General features: G+C 41.9%; 1 protein-coding gene and 1 pseudogene across 4 annotated transcripts in view; both read left to right on the top strand.

Annotated features, from left to right (window-relative positions):
- MALT1 (MALT1 paracaspase) overlaps positions 1-23,135 on the top strand; it is an 81,009-nt gene that overhangs the window by 10,602 nt on the left and 47,272 nt on the right. For all 4 annotated transcript variants that reach the window (XM_023218337.1, XM_023218340.1, XM_023218339.1 and 1 more), the window contains exons 3-4: positions 14,860-14,981; positions 19,257-19,407. In XM_023218337.1, the coding sequence (XP_023074105.1) occupies positions 14,860-14,981; positions 19,257-19,407 (273 nt within the window). The remainder of the gene's footprint in view (positions 1-14,859; positions 14,982-19,256; positions 19,408-23,135) is intronic.
- On the top strand, positions 8,298-11,744 carry LOC111546860 (annotated as a pseudogene).

Here is a 23,135-nt window from a genome sequence, read left to right as displayed (position 1 = left end):
TTTGAATGTTGAAATGGTATACATCAAAACCACATATAACTCAACCTTATAACCTTATGAGTTTTTCGTGAATTACCAATATTGGGTGAGGCTTTGCACTTCCCACATCAGGTGAGGCTTAGGAAACAGTCCCTCTTCTCCATTCAGCTCCTGTCTTCGCAGCTGCAGATAGAGTTGGTCTGCAGCAGTGGTGGGATGCAGGAGGGACATGCCATCGAAGTTGCCTGGTTGTGGCAGCACTGCAGGCCTCCTTCCTTCCCCGGGGGTCCAGCGGCCATTATTTGTCCCACCGGAAGCAGAGAGGCTGGTTGAGCTTGGAAGGGCAGTGGACAAAGGACCTGATGCACTCTATTTTACGTGGTTTTGATATATACCATTTCATAATATAACCAGCTTGGTTATGATGTATTTTTAAGTTAACATGAGGAACTTAAAACTATAATAGAGATGTTATTTTTTATTGTTAGTTGTGGGATAGGGAATTAGGAACACATGGTATAGTGCTATGCTGTCAGTTACATGTACCAGAAACCCCAACTCAAATAGACCTAATAAAGAGAATACATTTCTCCTTCTAATTGAAAAGCATAGAGCTGGTTTGGCTTCAAGAGAATCAAGGAACAATCCTGTTCTCAAGGAGTTGGTTGGTTTTTGTCTTTGCTCTTCCTTTCTTGGCACTGGCTTCCTTCCATGACTGACTTTCCACATAACCCAAGATGTTTGCTGGCTGTTTCTGGGCTCTTCATTCTTGTCCCAGCAAAACCCAGAGAGTTCATCTGGTTAACTAGCTTCGGTCACGTGCCTAACTCTAAACCTGTCACTGTGCCAAGGAGATGGAATGTGCTGACTCTCCTGACTTGAAGCCGGGAGTGGAGTTGGGTTGAGTCAGCTTTCCTGGAATCACATGGATCGCCAAACAAAACTGGAACTATTAGAAGGAAAAAGGAAGTAGCAGATACTGGGGAGTAACTAGTTTTCTATTTGTAGTTTACTGCAAATGGAAAGGGCCCTGGATTATAAATAAGGAGACTTGGACTCCCAGTCATCCCTGCTTTGCAAGGCCCGCTGTAGGTGGTGAAATAGGCCTCTGATAAATGCCCTATGAATGTGATACACACTGTGTTGGATGCTTGCCTTCTGTTTCCCGGCGCCTCTTCGTACCAACAGGGCTGGGGTGGGAATAAGTAGCTGCTAATGCCACCCTCCCAAATGCAACCATTGACTGGCACCAAACAGTAAACTTTCTTTTTTAAACCTGGCCCATTACTGATAGAAACAGTAGACTTCCTAAAGTGGTATTTATTAATTATTATATTGCTGGTACCTGAAGCAGCACCCAGGAGTTGTGACATTTGAAATCTACTAGTCTAGGTTTCATGTTGGTAAAGTCCGAGTTCTCATACTTAGTAAAGTCTCATACTTAGTAAAGTCTGCTTTCACTTACTTTAGTAAGTTCTCATACTTTATGGAATATTAGGGCCTCTGAAAGCTTAGGAAACCTTTCTGGGAGGTAAATATAACATGTATTTCATTCTCTTTTTCAATAATTACGCTTAATTACCCTAACCATTGTTTGCCAAGGCTATAAAATGAACATAAGTATTCTCTACCTCGCGGAGTTATAGGAGCTACATGAGATGATGCTGTGTTGAATTTCATCTATACAATGACAGGGGCCTCGTATCTCTCTTGATTCGTGTTGTGATCACTGGCCTGAGAATCTAGGGTTTCAGAATTTTTTTAAGGTTCCCATATGTGAAACCAGGCTTGACTGAAATTGAGTCGTATATTTATTTAGGTATAACAATTTGCCTGAATTTTTAAAATAACACTATATTTTTATTTTTGACAGGCCAGCGACTAATAAAGTGCCACCCTAATAAATATTAGTAATCTTCCTTTGAAAAATCCATTTTTGCTCATTGTGCTTTTTTCCAAATAGGATTAGCATTTTTCTATCAATGTTCCCCAGTGCAGATTATCCTGATATTTGGCTTACAGGCTTTCTCAAGATTATCTTATAGGGCTTTTTTGCATTTGAGGAGAGAATAGGAAAAGAAAAGCAGTTTCTTCTTCTCTTTTTGTTTTTAATTTTCTCTTCAGTCCATTTGTGAGCTGTAGGGAAATATTATTTGTTTTGTTTTTTAAGTTTTTTGTGAGAAATGTCTTGCTCTGTCTCCCAGGCTGGAATGCAGTGATATGATCTCGGCTCACTGCAGCCTCTACCTCCCGAGGCTCAAGCAATCCTCCCGCCTCAGCCTCCTGAGTAGCTGGGACTACAAGCACACACCACCCAGCTAAATTTTTTTTATTTTTGGTAGATATGGAATTTCGCCATGTTGCCCAGGCTGGTCTTGAACTCCTGGGCTCAAGCAATCCACCTGCCCTGGCCTCCCAAAGTGCTGGGGTTACAGGCAGGAGCCACCGCCCTGTTTCTCTGTTACCACTTGTGCACTTTTTCTGTGAGGTTTTCTGTCATGTTAGCCATATAATATCCTTAGGAATTGGTTGTTGCTTGAATGTTAGTTATTGATTTAATAGCAAGTATTTTGGGATCTAAGAAAGCTCAGTAATTTTAGGAAGAAGTAATTAATTTGTTAGCTTACTATCTGCATCTAGTATGAATATTTTTTTTTTTTTGAGATGGAGTTTCACTCTTCTTGCCCAGGCTGGAGTGCAGTGGCGTGATTTTGGCTCACCTCAACCTCCGCCTCCTGGGTTCAAGCAATTCTCCTGCCTCAGCCTCCTGAGTAGCTGGGATTACAGGCATATGCCACCACACCCGGCTAATTTTGTATACTTAGTAGAGATGGGGTTTCTCCATGTTGATCAGGCTGGTCTCGAACTTCCGACCTCAGGTGATCCACCCGCCTCGGCCTCCCAAAGTGCTGGGATTACAGGTGTGAGCCACTGCACCCAGCTGACTTATTCTATTTATACATAGTAGAATAAAGAAATATGAGAATTATAGAGAAGAATTTTAATATTTTAATAAAGATATTGAGAATAAAAGCTACTGTAATTGTATTAAGAAGATAAGCTCTGATGGAATCAACTTAATTGGTGGTTTGCCTCATGCATTCAGTAAGGTTTGCTGTATTGCAGTGCCTTTGCTGTGCTAGGCATTATGCTAGGCACTGTGAGTTCAGAGATGAATAAAGCAATAGTTTCCACCTGCTGATAGGTCATAGTTTAGTAGGGGAGACAAACATGTGAAAGATCATATCCAAGACAGTTGTAAAAAATATATATATAGTAAGTTTATCTGATCTCAAGTTTTCCCTCTTTGCTATATTCTTGAGTCTTGGTGAAAATACAAAATAGAAATATTCTAATGTTTTCTCTTTTTTGGATTAATACTATTTCATAGGACATTACTTCTTATTCCGCAGGAAGTCTGGTGATTTTTCTCTGTCCTTACAGAGAGAAGCCTCGTTTGGGTTGTCCTGTGAACTGGCCTTTGAGGTCTAAATGCAGGGAGAAGGGGAAACTTTAGATTTCTTTTGATTAAATGAGAAACTATAGTCTTACGTTGCCATAGTCTGTTCCAAGTGATGGTTCCAACTACAGTCAGAGGTAGCTCTGAGAGGTAACTATCATGTGGAGTTTCTCTGTCTTTTGAGAAACTGACCAAGTTTCTTTTCTGGATTTGTTTTGGTGCCCAGAAATAGCTAGGGCAGTATCCATGCATCTCTAAGTAGAACAGTTTCTGTGATGAGGAGCCAGCTTCAGCAGCCACTCAGCATGAAGTCTGAGTGTAAACTCCCTCTGGAATTGTAATTTTATCTATTTTCTGAAGGAGCCTCAGAGGATCGAGGTTTACTCTCTGTTGCTTTCTCTCTGGTCAAGCATTTCCACTGCACATGGGTTGGCCAACTTGCCCCTCAGTCTGCTCTTACTTGAATTATGTGATAGAGAAATCGCTTCTAGTTTTTATGTGTGGATGATGTTCATCCCATTTTCCAGTGCTAGTAAATTATTTCCCTACTTTTATTCCTTTGCTCATCTCAGTGGGAATTGGAAAAGGGGGTTAAATGAATGTGTTGAAATGGTTTTGAACCAAAGGTCTGTAATGATATTTTTTTTTAGATCTTATTTAAGTTTCAAAGACTGATTCCAAAGCAACCAATATTGACATCTGTGTTATTGGCAAATGCAGATAGACTCAGATGTGTAGTTCAAGGTGCCTTTTGTTTCTTTTGTTGTTGTTGTTTGCTTGCTTTTTGAGTCTCACTCTGTCACCCAGGCTGGAGTGCAATGGTGTGATCTTGGCTCACTGCAACCTCGTCTCCCAGGTTCAAGTGATTCTTCTGCCTCAGCCTCCTGAGTAGCTGGGATTACAAATGCGCGCCACCACACCCGGCTAATTTTTGTATTTTTAGTAGCGATGAGGTTTCGCCTTGTTGGCCAGGCTGGTCTCAAACTCCTGACCTCAGGTAATCCGTCCACCTCGGCCTTCCAAAGTGCTGGGATTGCAGGCATGAGCCACCACACCCAGCCTATTTGTTTCTTTTGTTTTAAGTGAAAACATTGTGAGTGTAGAATTATAGGCTTCATCAGTCCTAGTTACATACACCACGAAATGGTTGCCTGGAGAAGTGATGCCCTTAACCTGGAATGGGCAGACCAGAGGCTGAACAATGGGAGCTGTTCAGAGAGAACGTTCTTGATGTGGGTCTCATTAAAATGAATCCCAAGTTGCTTTTCAGCTCAAGTGTTGCGATATTGCTGTTTTATATCACTCTTCATATGAAAGGTGCCTCACTGAGGGTACCTATGAGATGTCTGTGGCAGGGTCATGTGCCATCTTTTCAGTAGCATCTTTTCCATTTGCCTCTACTCTTTTTATTTCGTATCATTTTTTCTTAGATCCATTGTAACACATGCATTGTTATGTTTTGGCTATTAATTTTTATTTTTTATTTCTAAAATAAGTGCAAAGATTATTTAATATTATTCTTTAGTTTCTAAAATACCTTTACTTCACATTTTATCTTGACAGTTCTGTGAAGCGACGGAACAGTACTATTGTGAACATTTAAATTTTAACCAACAAACATTTATATGGAAAATGAGATTTCCAAAAGTTATCATTTGGCCAAAGTCACAGTTATTAACAAAGATAGGATTAAAAACCAGGTCTGCTGACCCTGACCTGAACTCCATGCCATTTCCATTATGCTAGGAAATTTCTGAATTAAGAAACTTAGTTTTGTATTATTACCTCAGTTGCCTCTTTGACCCATGGACTTCAATTTTTTTCTTCTTGCCAACTTCAAAAGTGCTCAGAGGCTGGATCTTGTTTGTAAGGGACTTTTCTTATTTCATGAACATCAGGAAATTGGCAATTATTCCTCAAAGAAAAATATCAAGAAGTGAAGAGAGAAAAAGATAGTATGGATGGGCATGAATATAAGGAAGAAGTAGAGGGAGAGAAAGGGCTGGTGAACAAGGCCTGAAGGAATATCTTTCTGGGTGTGGAGTGTTGAGGGGAGTCTCAGGCAATGTAACAGGATAAGGCATGTGATGTGGGAGACTAGATTTAGCTGCCATCTATACAAATTTCAGTTGACATGTAAGAGAAACATGTGGACATACTTTGTATAATGCCGTGGGAGGGACACACATGGACCTACTTTGGTTATATAGTGGGGGAGGTTGTTAGAGGAAGAGGAATGATATTTATCTGGGCACCCTGTGAGGCATGTAGATACTCTTCTGTGATAGCATAGAAGATTGCACAGTAACTTTGAGGATGAGTTTTAGATGGAAGTTGATGAAAATAATTTTTTTTTTGTTTCATGGCCTCTGAAAGTAGATGAACTTCAGTATATGGAATAATCTGTTTCTGGAAAAAGTATTTATTGATAAACTGCATCAACATTTAAATGTGTTGTGAGAGACAGTAACTTCAAGGGAAGCTATGATGTATCCTTTTGTCAAAAATTATCCTACTTTGTCTTTCTTATTCCAGCAGGCTTTTAAATTTTTGTTTTATTGCTTAGTAGCATGTACTTGTTTATCAGCATATGTGTGTGTAGTTGAAAGCACGATCCTTGGTTCCATCGTACCTAGTCACATTCTCCCAGGGTTACAGGAAATCAAGTAACTTCTCTGACTTCTTTGTAGATATCATCTGAAAAATATGCTTGTTTGCCAGGAAGCTGTGTGTTCACCGTTTAAAATAGAACTTTCATTTGTGTGCCTTCATACAGCCTACGTAGCACTATACCATATTCTTTTTTTACCTTTGTTCAGCACCTTCTCACTAGTGGGTGCAGCATTGGGGTGGCTAAGGGTTGACCATGGGTCCCTGTCGCACAAGGCTTTGTGGGAGGAAGGAAATTTGTGTGGTTAAAACATGGGAGGTATTGCAACTAATTTTCTTGACTATTCACCAGGGGTGGTTTCCAAATCACATTTTGCCTTTCAATTCTCAGTCTTTGAAGCAATACATTGTATATATATTTTATACACACACACACACTTGCTTATTAATAAAGTTGTTGGTGCAGGACAGGCTTATAAACTGTGAATTTAGATGTACATTAAAAGCCACTTTGTCTTGGCCCAGCATGGTGGCTCACACCTGTAATCCCAACACTTTGGGAGGCTGAGGTAGGTGGATCCCTTGAGGCCAGGAGTTCTGGGCAACATATGAGGCCAACCTGGACAATGTAGTGAGACCCTGTTTCTACAAAAAAATTAAAATAGTACTAATTTAAAAAATCACTTAGTCTTGGCCGGGCGTGGTGGCTCAAGCCTGTAATCTCAGCACTTTGGGAGGCCGAGACGGGTGGATCACGAGGTCAGGAGATCGAGACCATCCTGGCCTACACGGTGAAACTCCCGTCTCTACTAAAAAAAAAAAAAAAAATACAAAAAATTAGCTGGGCGAGATAGCGGGCGCCTGTAGTCCCAACTACTCGGGAGGCTGAGGCAGGAGAATGGCGTAAACCCGGGAGGCAGAGCTTGCAGTGAGCCGAGATCGCGCCACTGCACTCCAGCCTGGGCGACAGAGCAAGACTCCGTCTCAAAAAAAAAAAATCACTTAGTCTTGTGTCCCACACAAAGGAAGGATAACTTTTAGAACCTGGCCATGTAGTCCCTTTCCAGTAGTCACCTACTTCTTTGTAAAATACTCAAGAGGAAAAACCCTTTCCATCATTCTTGTCTCTTATCTCCTTGTATAGTGGCAGAGAATATTTGCCATGGTATATATTCATGAGCAGTGTCCTGGTGTGGGATTGCTCTTTGTGTGATACACTTTCTTAGTAAGATAGGCTCACTGTGGCAGAAAGCGGATTACCATGGGAGATATATTGAGAATCACCAAGAGGCCAGGCATGGTGGTTCACTTCAATAATCCCAGTGCTTTGGGAGGCTGAAATGGGGTGGATTGCTTGAGCCTAGGAGTTCAAGACGAGCCTGGGCAACATGGCCAAACCCTGCCTCTACAAAAAATGCAAAAAGTAGCCAGGCATGGTGATACACACCCTTAGACCCAGCTACTGGGGTGCTGAGGTGGGAGGATAGCTTGAGCCCAGGAGGTTGAGGCTGCAGTGAACCCTGATCTTGCCACTGCACTCCAGCCTGGGTGACAGAGGAAGACCCTATCTCAAAAAAAAACAAAAAAAAAGAATCAGAATCACTGAGAAAGCAAAGCATAAGGGTTTAAAACCTTTAAAAGGCAGGAAAACCTAGGTTTGCGTCCTGGTTCTGCCATTTTACAACGTAAAAAAAAAAAAAAAATAGTCTCAGTTTAATTTAGCCCAGGTAATCTGGGTGACCTTCTGCAAATTACGTACCTTATTTTCATTGTAACATAGTTGTAAGTAGTATCTACCTTGTGTGGTTATTTCAAAGGTTAGTGATAAAAATGCCTGGTACATGTAAAGCAGTAACTTGCTGCTGTAGTAATTTCTAGTATTATTATGTATATTCAACAAACACATGTTGAACACCCACTAACACCCACTGCACTGCCATATGCTGGGCACAATTCTAGGTGCTGAATGAACTGGTGACTAAGACCATCAAGGTCCTTGCTCTCATGGAGCTTCTATTTTAGTACCTAAGACGAACGGTAAGAAACAGGGATTTGGCCAGGCGCGGTGGCTCAAGCCTGTAATCCCAGCACTTTGGGAGGCCGAGACGGGCGAATCACGAGGTCAGGAGATCGAGACCATCCTGGCTAACATGGTGAAACCCCGTCTCTACTAAAAAATACAAAAAACTAGCCGGGCGAGGTGGCGGGCGCCTGTAGTTCCAGCTACTTGGGAGGCTGAGGCAGGAGAATGGCGTGAACCCGGGAGGCAGAGCTTGCAGTGAGCAGAGATCCGGCCACTGCACTCCAGCCTGGGCGACAGAGCGAGACTCTGTCACACACACAAAAAAAAAAAGAAACAGGGATTTTAGAAAGTGAAGGACACTAAACTGGGTGAATGTAATAGATAACTGTGGGGGTGGGAAGGTACCTAATTTAGAGACATTTCCCAGAGAAGCTGGTGATAATTTAGTAAGAAACCTGGATGATGAGGAAAGGGCCTGCCATGAAACAGTAGAATAGTGGAAGCCAGTGGGGTGGCGGTTGTGGGGGATGGCAGAGCGGAGCTTGTCGGGGGGAACCCAGCAGAGGACTGGTAAGTGGAAGGCGGAAAAGAGCTTGGCTTGTGGAAGGAAGGAGGCCCAGTACGGCTGGAGCTTGGTGAGCCTGGAGGAGAGCGGGAGGGGCCAAAGGAGGGAGCAATTCGTGGAGGACTTTATAGTCCTGGTAAGGAATTTGGATTTTTTATTCTAAGTACAGGCACACTTTGTTTATTATGCTTCACTTTATTGCACTTTGCAGATACTTCGTTTTTTACAAGTCAACAGCTTGCGGCAACCCTGTATCTAGCAACTGTCAGTGCCATTTTTCCAACAGCATGTGCGTACTTCATATCTCTGTGTCACACTTTGGTAATTCTTATAATATTTCGAACTTTTTCATTATATCTGTCATGGTGATCTGTGATCGGTGATCTTTGATATTACTACTGTGATTGTTGGTGCGTGGAAAGATGGTGACATCCAGGTGGCAGTCTTAAGAAGACCAGATCGGTATGGTGTTGGCATTGGGGACTGCTAGGCAGGCACTGGCTAGCTCCAGGCAGCTCAACCTTGGGGGCTTCGGGGCCCTGAGACGTGGAGTGGGGCCCCTGTAAGTGGGGCATGCACTCCATGTGGAAGCCAGAGCCTTCTCCCCTGGATGGAGTGTACGAGATCCCTGGACTGGAGCCCATCCGTCCATGGGAAAGATGTACTTCATGCCCAGGCTGCCACCACTGATCTTCCTGCCCTGGGACCCTGGCTAGAAACACCCAAAGTTCTGCTCACCCCCTGTTCATGACCCTGGGACCCTGACTTGAAGCCCCCAAAGTTCTGCTCAAGCTCCATTCATAAGCAGCCACTATACAAAGACGAGGCGTGCTATGTCTTTCACCAGCGTTGCCGCCTTCTCAGGGGTGTCAAGCAGGCCCTCTGGCTTACCGAGGCCAAGTTAATAGAACGCCTTCCTGAGAAAGTACTTAGCCTTGTTGATGATACAGGGAACCACATAGAGAACCAAGATGAGTGTCTTCTGAATTTGATCTCTCATGCCTGTCTCTGGCACTGTACTGAGGACATCCTCAGGAGAGAGGCCTGCTGTCCGGTCATTGTAGACAGTCTGATACAGTTGTGTAAGTCTCAGATTCTCAGGCATCCTTCTCTGGCCAGGCAAATTTGTGCCCAAAACTCCACGTTACCCACCACCTGGAATTGAGTCTCTTCTTCAGGGTCATGGTTCTGGTGGAGCCCGCTGAGTGCCAAGGATCCTCTGTCCCCCTCATGTCCTCCAGAGAAGAGGTTGAAGCTACTAAAAATTATGTTCTTGAGACCTTCTATCCCCAACCTCCCACTACTGATCTTCAAGAATGCAATGTTTATGATGTGAAAGATGGCACAGGATTCTGGGAGGGCTGTCCTTACCCCTATCTCCATATCCTGCACTTCCTGGAGAAAGCCAGTTTACAACCACATAGCCTTCAACCAGATCAGCTGTGGGCCAAGATGATCCTGTTTGCTTTTGGCATTGCCCTGGCTCAGGCCCAGCTCCTCTATGGGAACGACACCAAGATCTTGGAGCAGTCCATGGTTGTGTAGAGTATATGCACAGACAGACGTGCATTCCATTTCCTGGTATTACAGTTGAACACCACAGACCTGGCCTCTAACAAGTGTGGCAAGAGTTTGGTCTGGATGGAATCATACCAGCTACTGTCAGCATTTTTGGTGTCTCCCAGTGATCAAAATGAAGGTGGGGCCGGGCCCAGTGGCTCCCGCCTGTAATCCCAGCACTTTAGGAGGCTGAGGCAGGTGGATCACAAGGTCAGGAGATTGAAACCAGCCTGGCTAACATCTCTAGTAAAAAAAAAAAAAAAATTAGCCAGGTGTGGTGGCAAGTGCCTGTAATCCCCAGCTACTCAGGAGACTGAGGCAGGAGAATTGCTTGAACCCGGGAAGGCAGAGGTTGCAGTGAGCCAAGATCGCGCCACTGCACTCCAGTCTGGGTGACAGAGCGAGACTCCGTCTCAAAAAAAAAAAAAAAAAAGTGGTTGTGGAATGTGTTGGACTGACTGGTTTCCAGTAGGAGACATCCAGGAAGTTTTTAGCTCTGTATTTACATGGTGTTGTGTGAGCCAAGGACCACTCTGAGGCCTGAAACCCGCCTTTGCCTTCTCCCACTGAAGAGGGTCTGGAGTCCCCCTGGAGCCTCAGTGCTCATCTAGCCTGGTGGTCTCACTGACAATAAAGAGCCCTTGCATTGCAAAGGAAAAAAAAAAAACTGTAATTGTTTTGGGGTGCCACAAATTATACCCCTATAAGAAGGTGAGCTTAAATTGATAAATGTCGCGTGTATTCCGACTGCTCCGCCAACTGGCCATTCCCCTCTCTCGCGTGCTCTCTCTTTCTTCCTCTCCCTCTCCCTCCCTGTCCCTCTTCCTCTCCCACCTCCCCCCTCCCTCTTTGGGCCTCCCTATTCCCTGAGACACAACAATATTGAAGTTAGGCTGATTAATAACCCTACAGTGATCTCTAAGTGTTCAGGTGAAAGGAAGAGTCACATGTCTCTCACTTTACATCAAAAGCTAGAATTGATTATACTTAATGAGGAAAGCATATCAAAAGCTGAGATAGGCTGAAAGCTAGGCCTCTTGTGCCGGTTAACCAAGTTGCGAATGCAAAAGAAAAGTTCTTGAAGGTAACTAAAAATGCTACTTCAGTGAACACACGAATGATAAGAAGGCAGAACATCCTTATTGCTGAGATGGAGAAAGTTGTAGTAGTCTGGATAGATCAAACCAGCCACAGCATGCCCCTAAACCAAAGCCTAATCCAGAGTGAGGCCCTAACTCTACTCATTTCTGTGAAGGCTGAGAGAGATGAGGAAGCTGCGGAAGAAAAGTTGGTTCATGAGGTTTAAGGAAATAAGCTGTCTCCGTAACATAAAAGTGCAAAGTGAAGCAGCAGGTAGTGGTGGAGAAGCTGCAGCAAGTCATCCAGAAGACCTAGCTAATGCCAGGCATGGTGGCTCACAATTGATCGTGGTATCTGTAGTACCAGCACTCTGAGAGGCCAAGTCAGGAGGATTGCTTGAGCTTAGGAGTTCAATACCAGCCCGGCAACATGGTGAAACCCCGTCTTTGCAAAAATACAAAAAATTAGCCAGGCACGGTGGTACCTCCCTGTGGTCCCAGCCACTCAGGAGGCTGAGGTGGGAGAATTGCTTACACCTAGAAGGCAGAGGTTGCAGTGAGCGAGATCATGCCACTGCACTCCAGCCTAGGTGACAGAGTGAGACCTTGTCTCAAAACAAAAAAGCAAAAAAAGATCCAGCTCATTAAAGAAAATGGCTATAATAAACAGATTTTTCAGCGTAGATGAAACAGCCTTCTGTTGGAAGAAGGTGCCATCTAGAACTTTGATAGCTAGAGAGAAGTCAGTGCCTGGCTGACTCTCTTGTTAGGGGCTAATGCAGCTGACAACTTTAAAGTTGAAGCCAGTGCTCATTTACTATTCTGAAAATCCTAGGGCCCTTAAGAATGATGCTAAAAACTGCAAAGTTTTTGTCCTGAATAACCGGATGGATGGTGGTAAGACTGGTTTACCATCTTTGAGATGGAGAAACTGTGGGGACTGGCAGAGGAGTAGATTTTGTGTCAGAAGGGATTTGGGTATATGAAATTTGTAGTGGCTATAGGACATTCAAATTTAAAGGTAGGGTAGCCAAAACTCCTATATTTTTTAGGTTTATTACTTACTCTCTTTTGTCATTGTTACAACTTTTTTTCCTGTCACATCCAAACTTGGGAAATTAGAATCTTTGTATTTCAAAGTTGTGATGTAAAACTCTCCTGACAGATGAATGGTAAATATGGGGACATTCAAATACAGTGTTACAAATTTGCTGGCTTCAGCAAGAGTGCTTATCCCATTTTCCACCTTTCCTACCAACATGTATCACAGATTTCAGAAAGATTTTGAACTTCTATCCTGTACTAACTTGGCCTCTACATAAAGGATTAGTGAATCAATGTCCTCCCTTGGCAAGAGTTTAAAATTCTGAGAGGCTCTACTATATTTACTAAAGATTTTCTAGGGTTTCTCGAGACCCTCTAATGTGCTACGTATACAATAAATATTTACTCGTTTTTAATTTTGGTTTTATTTAGTGTCTTTGTGCTATGACTTTCATGAACATTTTTTTTTCCTAGAAAGTTTAGCACCTTTGATGTATTAAGATTACTGTTATTTACACTGTTTCCTTTTTACTGGTAGTCTTGTTTTGTTTCTTTGCATTGGTGGGTGGTAGAAGAAAAAGACACTGTTATGAGGTCACATTCAGTATAGACAAGGAAAGAAAATAAAAGTAGGTGCAGGAAATTAAGTTTTATAACTTTTAATTATCTTTTTCTTTCCTTTCTAAAAGCAGATAACCCAGTTTTATTTATTAAAACTTTTGCAAATGTAAACTTTTCTACGTTGGTTTCTTTTATGTCAGTTATCTCTTGCTGCATAATCAATTACCCCCAAGTCAGAAATGAAAAACAACAACGGTGTATTATCTCACACAGTTTCTGAGGATAGCAGTCCAGGAGTGGCTTAGCTGGGCAGTCCTGGCTGAGGGTCTCTCGTGAGGCAGCAGTCAGACTCTGAGCCAGGTCTGCAGTCGTCCGAAGGTTTCCCCAGGGTTGGAGGATCCTCTTCTCAGATGGCTCGCTCACAGGTGTTGTCAGGAGACCTCATTTCCTCACTGGCTGTGGCAGGAGGTCTGTTTCTTTCCACAGTGATATGGTTTGCCTGTATTCCCACCCAAATCTCATCTTGAATTCCCATGTGTTGTGGGAGGGATTCAATGGGAGGTGATTGAATCATGGGGGCAGGTCTTTCCCTGCTGTTCTTGTGATACTGAATAAGTCTCATGAGATCTGATGGTTTTATAAGGGGGAGTTTCCCTGCACAAACTTTGTTCTCTTGTCTGTCGCCACGTGAGACATGCCTGTCACCTTCCACCATGATTGTGAGTCCTCCCTAATCACGTAGAACTGTACGTCTGTTAAACTTCTTTCTTTTGTAAATTGCCCAGTTGTGGATATGCCTTTATCAGCAGCGTGAAAATGGACTAATACTCTTACCACTTGGGCCTCTCTGCAGGGCTACCTGAATGGCCTCCTGCCATAGTCATGTGCTTCCCTGGGGCGAGTGAGTGAGAGCGAGGCAAGAGAAGGAGTGGGGGTGTTCCATTATTGACTAGGATTTTCTTCCAAATTCCTGTCAAAAGTCTTCCAAGCTTCGATGTTGGCAGGTACTCCTCAAATGAGGAATGTTTGTGTCACAGGTATATCAGATATATATCCCACTGCTCTGTTTCTGTGTCCTTCTCTTCCAAAATCGTTTTCTTTTCAATGCTAAGTAATAATGCAGTAATTTGAAGACATTTTCAATGGTGTTGTCTTTGTCCATTGCATGCTTCCATAGTAGAGTACCACAGTCTGGGTAGTTTTTAAAGAACAGGCATTTATTTTGCACAGTTACAGAGCCCGGGAAGTCCGTGATCAAAGAATCAGCTTCTGATGAAGGCTTTCTTGCTGTGTCCTCACACGGCACAAGGCAGAAGGGCAAGCAGGGAAGAACAATTTGTCCTCACGTGGCAGAAAAGAGAGAGAACCCACTCCTGCAAACCCCCTTATTACAGTGTCATTAATTCATTCGTGAGGGTAGGGCCTCCCGCTAGGCTCTACCTCCCAACATTGTTACATTGGGGATTCAGTTTCCAGCTCATGAATTTGGGGGCATACATTCAGACCATAGCAGACATTGCAACTTAACACTTGTGTTACTAGCAGTGCATGTAACTCGACTGAAGTGGCAGCTATATGAGCATTTGTGACCAAACATTTCCATGAGCTGACACTGAGAACTACCCTGTGGCTGTGCCTGACAGGCATCTGTTGTAAGGTGCATCCTGATTTCAGAAGTGTTAGAATATGGGGGGAAAAGCTTCTAAAAATTGAAGAAATATGGTAAATAATTTTCTCCCCCACCCAGTCATGGGGAAGTACAATAGATCAAAGTCTTCTGCAAGTAAGTTTCTTTCCTCTGATTTTACAAAGCCTGCAACTCACGAAGTGTAAATTGATCGAGAAGGCGATGTGAATGAGTGATTTATGAGAAAGGTAAATATGCAGGTTATTTCTAAAATGTTTCAATTTTTGGTTTCAGATGTATAAACAAGGAAAATCCCTCTTTTGTGACTTTAATTTTTTTTTTTTTCTTTAGGAATAAAGATTACTATAAACCCAGAGTCAAAGGCAGTCTTGGCTGGACAGTTTGTGAAACTGTGTTGCCGGGCAACTGGACATCCTTTTGTTCAGTATCAGTGGTTCAAAATGAATAAAGAGGTAATTTTTAAAAACATATCTTTTAATTCTTCTGTTATAAGGAGAGAGAATGATAGAGAATTAATTAACATTATTGTCCTAAATGTAGTGTTAACAGTTTGGTAAAAGTCTGACAGACATTGCTAGGTTATTATTGAAGTAGTCAATAATCATTATTTTGGTAAGACAGTTCCAGAATTGTCGTATAGAAACATTGTAAACAATAATGAAATAGTTCTCTACTCTAAAAATTGTGGAAAATAGGGATTACTTAGGGCAACAGTGTTAGCAAGTATAAAACATCACCAGTACATTCTTGTATATACAAAACTCTTTACAACAGATTATGTTCCAACCAAAATCTTTAGAAGATTTTCAAGGCTATATGGAAAGTCAATGTGCTATTCTTTTTAAGAATTCCACATCACTGTTTTATCTGTATGAGAAGATTTAGAACCTTGTGGTAGATTCTGAAGTAAAATTCAGACTGGCAGAATGGGCCATTTATTCCTTTTGTGAAATGATTGGATCCCTGCAGCCCCTAACAAATAATTTTAAATCACATCTTAGAATTCTTTTTTCTTCAGAGTTCCTTGAGCCATCCTGCACTGGGAATTTCTCAGTGGTCTGGCTGCCTGCATTGTGTCCCACTTCTGTGGGCTTTTCTCTTCCATTCCTTCATCCCTCTCTACTCTGCTCCCACTTCCACAGTGCCCAGAAAGTCCATATTCTTTTCACTCTGTTAGTCCCAGTAATTCTCCTTTCTTCCAAACTTGATGCCATGTCTCCCTTTGCAAATCTGAAACTAAATAAAAGCTGTTCTGAGAATGACTTTTCCTTTAATTGGATTGCCTCATACTGTAAGAGAATTCTGTGGTTTTATACAATCTTTTATTTCTGTCTGTTACACAGCGGTAAGACAGAGCAACTGTGGAATGTAGTAAAAAGATTGCATGTAGCTTTGGCACTAGATAGGTTTGTGTTGGAACCCTGACTGCCATTATTAGCCATGTGAATTCCTATCATCAGAGGTTGTGAGATTTAAGTAGACAGGATGTTTTACATGCCTAGGCTTTTGAAAGATGGTACCTAAAGGTATTTTTTTAATCATATTTTCTCAATTGCAAAGTTACTTTCATTTTAATAAATGCCCTTTGAGGAGAAATAGTGGAAAAAACCTACTACATTAAGTGTATCATTTGTAAACTATGTCCTGATTGGAGAAAAGTAGAAATACAGGGGATGGAAAATGCATCTTAGAGTTGAAGAGTTGTAATGGATTTTAAAACTCTTAACAAGTCAAGTTTTGTGAAACCACTCTTATGATCATAGGTGTATTGTAGGAGATGTTTACTTAACAAGTGCTTGTTGAACACCTGTTTTGTGCCAGGCCATGTTCTAGGCTTGATGATACAGCAGTGACCAGAAGGTCTCTGCCCTCAAAGAGCTTACACACCAGTAGGGACAGAGCAAGCACTGTTAATTCCTGTGAGTTAAGAGCTATGAGGAAAATCAACAGAGTGGCAACATAATGTGAGAAGCTACTAAAGGTTTTAAGCAAGGGAAGTAACATGGTAGGATTCATGTTTTTTGTTTTTTGTTTGTTTGTTTGAGATGGAGGCTTGCTCTGTCACCATGCTGGAGTGCAGTGGCACAATCTTGGCTCACTGCAACCTCTGCCTCCCCATTTCAAGCGATTCCCATGCCTCAGCCTTCTGAGTAGCTGGGACTACAGGCGTGCATCACCACGCCCAGCTAATTTTTTGTATTTTAGTAGAGACAGGGTTTCACCATGTTGGCCAGGATGGTCTCGATCTCCTGATCTCTTGATCCGCCTGCCTCGGCCTCCCAAAGTGCTAGGATTACAGGCGTGAGCTACTGTGCCCAACCAGGATTCATGCTTTTAAAACATGAACTTGCTGCTTAAAGGAAGCAGAGAACAGCAAGATGAGCAGTTGTCTAATATCTGTGCTTGACTGGAAGTAGCAGTAGTGTGGAGCAGAGAAGGTGGATCACAGTGCATAATTCAGTGTGTATTTTAGAGACAGTCAACTAAGCTGACAGATTAGATATAGAGTATAGGGAGAAGGAAGAGAAATCAAGGATGACCCCTAGGCTTTCCATATCAGCCTCTGAGATGTGTTGTATACTGAGGTGTTGAACATTGGAAAATTAACTGACAGAAGACAGATTAATGGAGAAAAAGCTTATTTGTGTGCATGCTAGAGCTTTCAGAAGGAGTAGCTTGCTAACTGGTTATGTAACTAATTTAGTAGGGAAAGGCAGGGGCCCTGTGAGCATAATGGATGGGTTTGTTCAGGAAAGACAAAGGGGAGAAGAACAAGGGAAGATAGCAAAGTTTGTGGTAATGTTTGTTCATGCAGGCACCAGTGGTATCTCCTCTTCATTGTGACCATAAAGTCCCCAAAGAGAGATTTATGGTAGTTTTACTCTTGGTCTACCAAGGGGAGTAAAAGTTGCCCCAAGAGGGAATTTATGGCAGCCTCATTTCCCAGAACTTTTTGCTTTGGGTCAGATAAAGGAAGCCTGAGAAGACTTCTTTCTCCATCTGTTGAATCCCAGATGTCTTCAGTTTAATATAATCTTCGTACCATCTCTGGGGTTCTGAGTGGGTCTCCACAGATCTTCAGCCCAAGTAGCCTTTGTTCAGAAGATGCATCTTCCATTTTAACAGGAGGGAACAGAGGAGTTATAAATAGGTACAGACATGGATAGGTTTGTGATTTGTTGGCAGAAAAAGGAGATAATTTCAATCTGAAGTCAGTGCCTGAGAGAACTAAGATTACAGGAGGTTTGAGGAGAGAGTATACATCCATTAACTAGAGAGTAAAGCTGGTCCCAAATATCTTCCAAAGGCTCACTAACTATTTGCTCTGTCATTTAAGAGGTCAATCACTGAGTTCTGAAAGAATCTACAACTGCAACATTTACGAGTTTAGCAGCCATAAAAACACCACGGTGGTGGTAATCCTATATCCAGGATTCATGCTTTTAAACATGAACTTGCTGCTTAAAGGAAGCAGAGAACAGCAAGATGAGCAGTTGTCTAATATCTGTGCTTGACTGGAAGTAGCAGTAGTGTGGAGCAGAGAAGGTGGAGAAGGTATTCAAGAGATACAGCAGTGACCAGAAGGTCTCTGCCCTCAAAGAGCTTACACACCAGTAGGGACAGAGCAAGCACTGTTAATTCCTGTGAGTTAAGAGCTTAGGACCATATAGTAGGATTGTCAGGCAGTTCAAAGTGCAGCCTGTTGTCCCAGTTGTCACATTCTCAGCAAAATACTCTTGCTTTGGTGTAGGTACTGAAAGGGGAGAGAGTAGAGTTCAGTTACTTGGGGTTTGGAGAGGGAGGAGGTTGAATAGCCCTTGTCTGAAATGCTTGGGACCAGAAGTATTTCAGATTTTGGATTTTTTTTAGGTGCTGAAATATTTGCATTGTATACTTAAAAGTTCAGCATCCCAAATCTGAAATGTTCCAGTGAGCATCATGGAGGTGCTGAAAAAGTCTTGAATTTGGGAGTATTTCAGATTTTAAATCGTCAGATTAACCTGTTCTTTGCAAGGGAGTCGTTGTAATGAGGCACTTGAGTAAGCCCCTTGGCAATGTGCCAAAGTTGGGTGTAGCTGATCAATTGCTAGAAGCAGAAAAAGCATTAATAAAAGCAAAGTTACTGTTGGAGGTGGGGCCTGTGGATGGCCACCCCCTCTCACTGTCTCACTGATTCGCTTTCCATAGCCCTTCTCTGTCTAGACCTTGAAGGAGATTGGATATTGTTTGGTTGAGGAGTTTATCCTCTTACAGAATTTTGCAGATCAGAAGATGGGGTCTCAAGGTCAAATAACTTGCCAATGTCTTCCCAGCTAATGTGGTTAGAGCTGAAAACAATAGCCAAGCCTAATTCTCTGTGTTTTCTCTATGCCACCGTGGTGTTTGTATGGCTGCTAAACTCGTAAATGTTGCAGTTGTAGATTCTTTCAGAACTCAGTGATTGACCTCTTAAATGACAGAGCAAATAGTTAGTGAGCTTTTGGAAAATATTTGGGACCAGCTTAACTCTCTAGTTAACGGATTTGTGAAAGACTGGATTTTTAATACTTGAGTCCTAAATAAGTCAAAGTGTTACTGTTTTTAACTCAGAAATGTTTTAGAACTTGGGGGAAAAATGTTGCACTTTCAAAGTTCCATACTGAAATCATATATTTTGTACAGCATATTTTATAAGGTGTGTTTTTGATGAGTCATCCACTTCTATCCTCTTACTGATTCTTTCACAGATTCCAAATGGAAATACATCAGAGCTTATTTTTAATGCAGTGCATGTAAAAGATGCAGGCTTTTATGTCTGTCGAGTTAATAACAATTTCACCTTTGAATTCAGCCAGTGGTCACAGCTGGATGTTTGCGATGTCCCAGAGAGCTTCCGGAGTAAGTAATGAAAGAAACTGAATGTTAGCATGGGGATTCCCCATGTTTTATTTTATTTTAAATGTTTACTTTTAAATAATTTTAAAGTATCAAAAATCATAGCAAAATTTCACATAGGTACTTCATTATAATGTCAACCATTGTTAAGATTTGATCCATGTGCTTTGTCTTTTTTTTTTTTAATTTAGGTTTTGGTTTTGTTTGTTTGTTTGTTTGTTTTTTAAGACAAAGTCTTACTTTGTTGCCCAGGCTAGAGTGCAGTGGTGCCATCTGATCTCAGCTCACTGCAACCTCTGCCTTCCAGGTTCAAGCGATTCCTCCTCCCTCAGCCTCCAGAGTAGCTGGGATTACAGGCACGTGCTATCACGCCCGGGTAATTTTTGTATTTTTAGTAGAAGTGGGGTTTCACCATGTTGGCCAGGCTGGTCTCAAACTCCTGACCTCAGGTGATCCACCTGCCTCGGCCTTCCAAAGTGCTGGGATTACAGGTATGAGCCAACATGCCTGGCCTAATTTGTCTTTCTCTGTGTGTGTGCATGCGTGCACACACACACACGTATACGTGTGTGCAGATACCTTAGGATGACATAGACATAGACAGGCCTTTGTCTGGTCTCTGCCATGGACCTCTTCAAGTTTGCCTTCCTTCATGGTCCATTACTCTGCTCTCACGCACGGCACCTATACTCAACTTAGTTTTTCCCTGCTGCTTCCATTGTCTCGAAAATGCCTTGCATATTCACACTCCACATCTTTGCATCAGTTCTTCCTTCCATCTTGAATACCTTTTCTGCCTGGCATACTCTTATGACTCTTTCAAGCCTCGGCTCCCTCTGCTCCCTTGGCATTCTGATTTTACCTCTATTATAGAACTCATTGCATTGCTTTTGAAATTATTTGTTAGCTAGCTGTCTGAGCAGTATAGGGATAAGGAGTTCCCTTTTCTCTTTCTAGTTCTTAGAACAAAGCCTGGCAGGTAGTAGTCGCTCATCAGTTATGCAGTTCAGTGACCACCCTCATGAGGCACAGCTTTGGGCTTCAGTGTTACAGCTGTTTTAAACTAAGCATAAGAGAGAGCCCCTGACCCCAGATTACTTATACAACTATCAGAAAAGATTATCTGTTGCAATAGAAAGCAGGAAGACTTTCTTGCTACCACCTCTTTCTCCCAAAAATTAATCTTTTGAACGTATTTCTATATTTTGATTGTTTATATTGTCAGGCTTGTCTCCCTATTTAACGGAACTCCTGAAGGGAAAGTCTGGTTCTTAATAATCTTTCGTAAAACCAAACACTTAATAACCAATAGCACTCGGTAGATGTTTATTGACAGAATGAAGAACCAGGGTGAATTCTGTTTAACAAAGCAGAGACAGATATATTTCCGTCAATAACATTTAATATTCTTAGATTTAAAGCACAAATCCAAAGCTATCTAAAAATCTCTGAAGGATTCTTGATATCTAAAACTTACTTTTCCTTATTTAAGAAACAGATTGTGGACCTGGCATGGTAGCTCACACCTGTAATCCCAGTACTTTGGGAGGCTGGGGTTCTGGGGCGGGTGAATCACTTGAGGCCAGGGGTTCAAGACCACGCTGGGCAACATGGCAAAACCCTATCTCTGCAAAAAAAAATTAGTTGGGCCTGACGGTGCATACCTGTAGTCCCAGCTACTCGGGAGGCTGAGGTTCGAGGATCACTCAAGCACGGGAGGCAGAGGTTGCAGTGAGCTGAGATCACACCAGTGCACTCCAGCCTTGGGTGGCATAGCAAGACCCTGTCTCAAAAAATAAGAAAAAGAAACACATCGTGAAACTAACATCATGGAAAAATGCTATTTCCTGAAGTTACTCACAAATACTAAATGTGATCATTATAAAAAGTAGATCAGTAGATAAACACATAGCATTTAAGACCTGACAGTCTTGAGTTCTATAATTCGGATGTGAATCAAGAAGAGGTCAGTTTGTTATGGATTTGAATGTTGTTGTCTCCAGTTTTGTAGGAGAAAAAAACTCTCATGTGGTAGTCTTGCTGCTCACTTTTCAATTCTTTTCCATACTGCATATTTTTCTCCCAAACTATTGTATTGTTCCTAAAAAAATTATGTTGTGGAAAAAAAAAACGCTAGCATTGATGTCAGCACTAAAGGCCGTGTAGTGTATCATTCACTGCAAGGAAACATTCATCAGACTGCTTTGCTACTCCCGCTACTTCATCTTTTTAGTTAAATAACTAGCATTGATCAAGGCAAAAAAAACAGTATACTCTATAAAGAGTAGTTGTCAGGTATTATTTTATTCGGTGCACAATCAAGAACCATGTTCTTTGTTGTATTTGCTGGACAAAAAGAAGAATAGGGAGGGAAAAATACTTTTTGTTAAAAGAGTTAAAATGCTGCTTTCATTCTTTCACTTTAGCTTTTCTTAAACTCAAATAGCAATAAAGTTATTGAGAAATAAAATATCAGCTGGGCGCAGTGCCTCACACCTGTAATCCCAGCACTTTGGGAGGCTGAGGCGGTCGGATCACAAGGTCAGGAGTTTGAGACCAACCTGACCAACATGGTGAAACCCTGTCTCTACTAAAAATACAAAAATTAGCTGGGCATGGTGGCATGTGCCTCTAATCCCAGCTACTCAGGATGCTGAGGCTGTAGAATTGCTTGAACCCAGGGGGCGGAAGTTGCGGTGAGCCAAGATCACGTCATGGCACTCCAGCCTGGGTAACAGAGCGAGACTCCATCTCAAAAACAAAAAGAGAAGATATCACCATTTTCTTTAAAGAAAAAATACCTCATGCACCTCTGTATTAGCCCATTCTCACACTGCTGTTTATAAATTACCTGCAACTGGGTAATTTATAAACAGAAGAGTTTAAATTGACTCACAGTTCCACATGGCTGGGAGGCCTTAGGAAACTTACAATCATGGTGGAAGGTGAAAGGAAAGCAAGACATGTCTTACATGGTGGCAGGAGGGAGAGAGAGCAAACGGGAAATGCCAGACATGTAAATAACCAGATCTGTGAGAACTCACCGTCACGAGAACAGCATGGGAGAAACTGCTGCCATGATCCAGTCGCTTCCCACCTGGTCCCTCCCTCAACATGTGGGGATTACAATTCGAGATGAAATTTGGTTGGGGACACAGCCAACCCATATCAACATTTCTCAATTTTATTTAACTTATTTATCCCATTTTTATTAAGGTGTAATTTATATACAGTACAATGAATAGATACTACGTGTACAGTCCAGTGAGTTTTAACATGTATATATAACATTGGTATATGTATCTATTTAACATATGTATAGTCATTGAGCAGTCTAGATATTTTATATTCAGCTTCGTCCACTCAGCATGATGTTTTTAAGATTTACTCATGTTGTTCAGTGTATCATTAGGCAGTCCTGTCTTTTTACTGAGTAATATTCCAATGTATGAATTGACTAGGTTTGTTTATTCATTCTCCTGTTGATAGACATTTAGTTTGTGTCCAGTTTTGGAATATTATGAATAAAGCTACGACGAACATTCTCATACAAGGCCTTTTCTGGACATACGTTTTATTTCTCCTGGATAGTTACATAGAAGTGGAATTGCTGAATCATAGAGTAGATATATGTTTAATTTTTCTTAACTGCCAAAGCTTCCAAGATAGTTTACCGTTTTGCATTACCACCACCAGGGTATGAGAATTCAGGTTACTCACCCCATATATTG

The sequence above is a fragment of the Piliocolobus tephrosceles genome, chromosome 18, assembly GCF_002776525.5.
Source record: "Piliocolobus tephrosceles isolate RC106 chromosome 18, ASM277652v3, whole genome shotgun sequence".
Lineage (NCBI taxonomy): Eukaryota > Metazoa > Chordata > Mammalia > Primates > Cercopithecidae > Piliocolobus > Piliocolobus tephrosceles.
This window is presented reverse-complemented; position numbering and strand designations above follow the sequence as displayed.